We start from the raw sequence: 5,805 nt of genomic DNA, 5'->3' as shown, positions 1-5,805 counted from the left end.
CAATGTAAGTTTAACTTAGAAATATTCTTAAAAAAAACAATTTTTTTTTAGATTTATAAATAAACTTTTAATAAATTATATTTTTTTTAAGATAAAAGAAATTCTTTTCTTAAATAAAGATAAATTTTGAGTAAAAAATAAATCTTATCGATATTATATAATTATTTTTTCTTAAGTTTAAATTTCTTAAACACTTACTTAAATTTTTAGTTTAGGTTAAACTTTTTTATATAAACAGTAAATAATGAATCAATTATATGAGCATATACGGTATTGGAAGAATTATATTCCAATATTAGATCAGTGGTACTGTGTTAGAGAGTCTAAAATTTTACAATTTCTTATTTTAAAGTGATTTTTTTTTAATATTTAACTTATTATATACATGTTTATCAATTTATGAGACAATTATCATTGCTATAGCTCTATTCAGCAATATCTTATTCAATGACATTCTATTGAACCAACTTGTGTTGGTCGAGTAGTCAGCTCACTCGTCTGTTTAACTAAATATTGGGGGTTCGAAACCTGTCTTGTGTATGCAGCAATCGAATTTATTGACTAACAACAGACCTCTAAATAAAATTCAGATTCACAAGAGATTAGCCCTTCTTTAAATCTAAAGACATGTCTTGAACTTGGTAGAATAATCCATGTTGAACTCACTTGAATTTAACACCTATTATATATAAATAAACGCATAAACCTGCTTTACAATCAATGCAAACTTTAATACCATAAAACATATGCATCAGATCTATTTTTCCATCTCAACATCCTCAATTACTTATGATGGCTTGGAGTTAACTTTAGCTCTGAAAATAATTAGTTGTTAACCAGCTCAAAAAGGTTACTATGATTGATTGAATTGTCACATTAATCTTCATATCATTTACTTCCAAAACTAATTTAACTGCCAAAATGAACACACAAAACATTCTCAAAAGGTAGATTAAGCAAGTTTGCTTCACAATTGATCCAAACTCTTAAAACATTCATGTGAACATTTGCAGCATAACTACACATTATTAAAAGAATCATCAACAAGGACATTAATTGATAATACTAGTCACTGGATACAAATGTAAAAAATGAATAAAAAAATGTGCTAACAGAAGACAACAAAGTATGATAATCAAATTCATACAGCAGCCTCTATCCTAGGCTCAAATGAAAATGCAGACATGAATTCCATGACTTCACCATTAATGCAACATTTTGGCAATTCAACCCAAGTGTTGGTCACCAAATCACACACTATATAAGTGCAAGTCTCAGGAGAGTTCAAGCATATAAATATCCGATCGCCTGCTCCGACGCAGTTAATATCCACCTTCCTTCCATACCACTCATGAGACATAGCTGCTGGCATCACTACAATCTGTTGCCAGCGCCGGTTAGCCTCGTCGTATTTCCACACCCTAAGACTAGCACTCTCCAAGAATTCTGATAGCAGAACAACTACCAGTTCACCATTACACACTGCAATATCAATAGAATACTCGCTGAAAACAGGCAACAACCTGGGATACTCAAAGAAGGATTTGTCTGCCAAATTACAAGCTACTACTGTCCCGGACGAGCTAAGGAAGTAGACTGTCTCCCAGCCGTCTTTGTTAGTAATAACCGATGAATATTGCTTCGATGGGCTTCTCTGCATGTTACTAGCAACCACAGTTCCTGTTGTGCTAAGGAAGTAAACAACATTGGCATCGGTCGAATCACAATCCATTGAACTATCATCAACATTCTTCTTCAGTGCAGACTCATCTTCCCAACAACCAGAGCTTGAATTGTAGAATTTAAGGAAAAGATTTGGAATTTCACCAAGAACCAACACAATCTTGTAGGATTGTTGGCCATTTGAAGTTGTACTACTCATCACAACAGCATTGAGAGATTGATGATTTTCTGAGGCAAAATGCAATGGAGGGAGTTCACTACAAGACCCTGTCACCGGATTGCACACGATGAAATTTCCGGACGATTTCCGGTAGCAAACTAGGCCACCAGAGGCTGCAACTGGCATGCAACCTTGGTCGGAATCTTCGCGAAGATGGCACGGATAATTGAGCCTTTTCCAACTGTTTTCAGCAGAGTTAAACACAACAGATTGCTTGAGGTTTGGGGCAACCATCAAGAACCAAGGATCCCGGGAAGGAATTCGCGAGCAGGCGAGCTTGAAACTCGCAGAATTAGCAGCAGATTTCCATCTTTTGCTGACAGAATTGAGGCGAAAGAATGCTGAAGTTGGGAGCCATGAAAGTATCCTTTCCAAGAGATCTTCATTGAGTTCATCCATAGAAAAGTTATTTTGTGGTAACTTTCTCTTCAAACCACGTTCCATTAACCCGAAATCTCGAAAACAAACTGCAACCAACAACAATTGTCCAAAATGTCATCAAGAAATCAACATTTCCAAGAAAAATTGAATAAAAACTTGCAAAAAATGAACCAGAAATATGTAACTAACCATCCAGAAGATAATTAACAAACATGCAAAAGATCAAAACTTTTCTCATGGGATTTGCAATAGTTGTTGAACTCTGATAACCAATCTACACACTTCAAAAAAAAACTCACAAAAGACTCCAAAAATAGAGAAAAAGGAAAAATGAACACTTAGCTTAACAACATATGCTATAGATTTTAGAAGCAAAACATGAAAAGAACTGAAACTATAGGAAAAGAACCCAAAAATTTCAAATAATGGAGCCTCATTTTCTTTTGGAAGAGAAAATGCCATCCAAAACACTCTCATTAGAGGGGTTTCCAGTCCAATAACAAATGAGAAAAAAATGAAGGGAAGAAATGAATGTACCTGATGATAGAAGTGAAACTGTTGAGTGAGAAGCAGCAGCAAGAACAATAAGCAGAGAAGGTGGTGAATTGAACAGAACACAAGTGAAGTGAAGTGATAGATTGTGTTCTTAAAAAGTGTGTGTTTGTGTTTGGTGAATAGCAAGAAAATCCGAGAAAAAGTGGAAAAGAGAAAAAGGGTAACTCAACTCAGTGATGTAGGAAGCTTCCTGTGTTGCTGTGTAATGTAATGTACTCTTTTCTTAAATAAATCAAAAATAAAATAGTTTTTTATTTTTTATTTTTTGGATGGTTGACAATTGAGACACAACACACGAGTGGGTGGATTTTAATGTCAAATAATGTTGGGTGCAAAATCATATGATATTGAAGTGCTATTATATATAAGAGAACTTGGCTATGCATTTTTTCTTTGTAAACTTTGGATACTTATTACTTTTGGTAAAGTAGTGTCTCTTACATGTTACATCTTGTCTATACTATGTTACTAACCACAATTTAGGTTTACAAAACATGAAGATTACGTTTTAATTCGTTGGCATACAACATAAGTTGTTGTTATTATTTTTAGGAATATTATATGCAATGTTGTAAGTCTAGGTTATATTGCCTACAATTAATTAAGTATTAGTCTTTTTCTTTCTTTTTTCACTTCTTTTATTTTAGGTTTTGAAGATTTTTAACTTTTTATGTGTAGAAAAGATGTTTTTTTTAAAAATAAATTAGTGTATGTTTTCGTACTCTATACAGGTCTCAAAAAATAATTATTCCTTGTCTTAGGAGCTTTGTGCAATATTAGTTTAAAATTGTTTTACATAGAAGGTATATCAAAATTAAATTATTTTTGTTTTGTATAAAGAAAGATCAACATTGTTATTTTGAGAAATCTATCCATGCTTATATTATTACTAGTGTATGTTCCCGTACCCTATACAGGGTAATACATAAAATTATATAAAATCTTTTTATTAAAATTTAAATAAAATATATATATAGTAATTATTATTATAAATATTTTACAACTTAAAAGTATTAAAATAATTAATATTTGTTTTAGTCAATTTGAATTGATTAAATGATCATCTTATTTGTCTAGTTAAGCAAGTATTTGGAGTTTGAATCTCGTCTTGTGTGTATAAATAATCCATTAGTTAGGGACAGACTCTTAATAAATAGAGTATCAATATGTGGTGAATTAGTCGTCCTCGACTTGTAGAGTTAGGAATCCGTAGAAAAAAAATTGTATTTGTCTTTAAAATAGATTAATTTTTCATTAATAGCAATACTTATGGATTTTTGTCTTTGTTAAAATTTACTTGGAATAATTTTATTCGTTAGTATCATATTCATTTTTGAAATCAAAACAATATGATCAACATTGTTACTCGTTAAAACTTCGCATCTTATGAAATGATTTTTAAATTTTTAAATTCATAAACTTATATCATTACAAAAGTTATTAGATCGATTAATTTTAAGCTCTTAATAAGAGAATCAAAGCTTCAACTATAAGACTTTATGATCATAAAATATGTTATAAAGACCAAAGCTAAAATTTTATTATTATTATTATGGTATTAATTATATCTTTTTGCTTTATTAAAATTCATGTAATTCAATGGAAAGTATTTTATTCAAATTAACTGGTGAGAGCTAAAGAAAATGATGAGATGGTGTTAGTATAAATATTTTACAACATTGATGAGGTATAACATAACATAAATCGTTGACTCTACTTATAGTCCTTAGTACACTTTGGCTTTGGATTCGAGTTGAAAAATGAGAAAAGCAAATACACTACACACGAACAAGAAAACACTTCATAGTTCATAGCCACACTTTCTATATTTATATAATCACTTTAATAATCTCTAACCCTACCAACTTTGCATATTATAAAAGAGAATAAAGACAATTAGGTTTCAAAGTGGATCATTGGCTATGTCAATTGTCAAAGAAGAAATTGGATGTCATGACTTTTTTTTTTTTTTCAGCTGACCATTACCAAAGTAAAACTAAAAGGAAGAAAAACACTCATTTTTGTTCCTTTTTTTTCTCCTCGTTAAGGCATCTAATGTTTTTGTTTTTCCTTTTTCTCTTTTTTATATACTATATACATAAGTCAATGCTGAAAGCCCCATCCACAAGAAAAGCATTTTATTTTTCTTTTTAAATTCCTAAAACAGATAACTATATTAGGTTAAGATTAGTGGGAAGGGTTATAGATAAAGTAAAAGCTGTTAAATGATATTGGTCTTTTTCTTTTTTCTTTTTTTCTTTTTTTTTCTGCTTCTCCTCGTGTGCTTTCACCTTAAGCAGATTCTCACACGCCCTAAAGGTACAAAGGTTCCTATACCCAATGAAAAAAAGAAACATAGGAAGGCTCTAATAAACTTCTTAGGAAGAATCTATTTATATTAAAGTTAATGAAATTAAATGGCTCCTTCTGTTATTGTTAATAAAGACATTCTGAGTATCATATACATAGAATTTATCAAAGTAGGGTAAATTACCAAGTTACACAAACACTATCACTCTCAAAAATAAGATCATATAAGCAATACCTTAAAAAGGGTGTGTTTGGCAAATGTGTTAGGAAGGAGAGAAGTACGTTTGAATTTCTTGAAAGTTTCACTTTTATGTTTGGACATTTTTATTTCTCTGAAAGCAGAATTGATTCTGCCTCTGAAATCACGTTCAGGAGAAGCTAAAATTTGTAACTTCTGCGTTTCACGTTCATGGTTGATTATTATCCTTAGAAAATTAGGTGAAAAATTTTTTTTTTTTTACCAACCCTACCATTCATTTTCTTCTATAAAAAGGATACTAATAACTATTACCTTCAGAATAATTCTTTGTAGTTCATTCTACTTCTTCATAGTTCTTTGTTCTAATTTTTTTTTCATTAAAATAGTTCAGATTTGTTTTAATTACTAGCAAATTAAATATTTTAATTTTTTTTATTATTTTAATTTGTTTTAATCA

At 30.4% G+C, this 5,805-nt stretch overlaps 1 protein-coding gene across 2 annotated transcripts; it reads right to left on the bottom strand.

Annotated features, from left to right (window-relative positions):
• LOC107648534 (F-box only protein 13-like) lies at positions 1,104-3,103 on the bottom strand. Of its 2 annotated transcripts, none has more exons than XM_016352359.2 (2): positions 2,822-3,103; positions 1,104-2,370 (listed from the first exon to the last, which is right to left on the bottom strand). In XM_016352359.2, the coding sequence occupies exon 2, from the start codon at positions 2,345-2,347 to the stop codon at positions 1,142-1,144; it is 1,206 nt and encodes a 401-aa protein (XP_016207845.1). In that variant the 5' UTR covers positions 2,348-2,370; positions 2,822-3,103; the 3' UTR covers positions 1,104-1,141. The 2 variants fall into 2 exon arrangements, with proteins under 2 accessions (XP_016207845.1, XP_016207844.1); XM_016352358.2 differs by lacking the exon at positions 2,822-3,103 and adding an exon at positions 2,474-2,806.

This window comes from Arachis ipaensis, chromosome B06 (assembly GCF_000816755.2).
Source record: "Arachis ipaensis cultivar K30076 chromosome B06, Araip1.1, whole genome shotgun sequence".
Taxonomy (NCBI): domain Eukaryota; kingdom Viridiplantae; phylum Streptophyta; class Magnoliopsida; order Fabales; family Fabaceae; genus Arachis; species Arachis ipaensis.
Note: the sequence above shows the minus strand (reverse complement) of the source record. Positions and strands in the feature narration are given on the sequence as shown.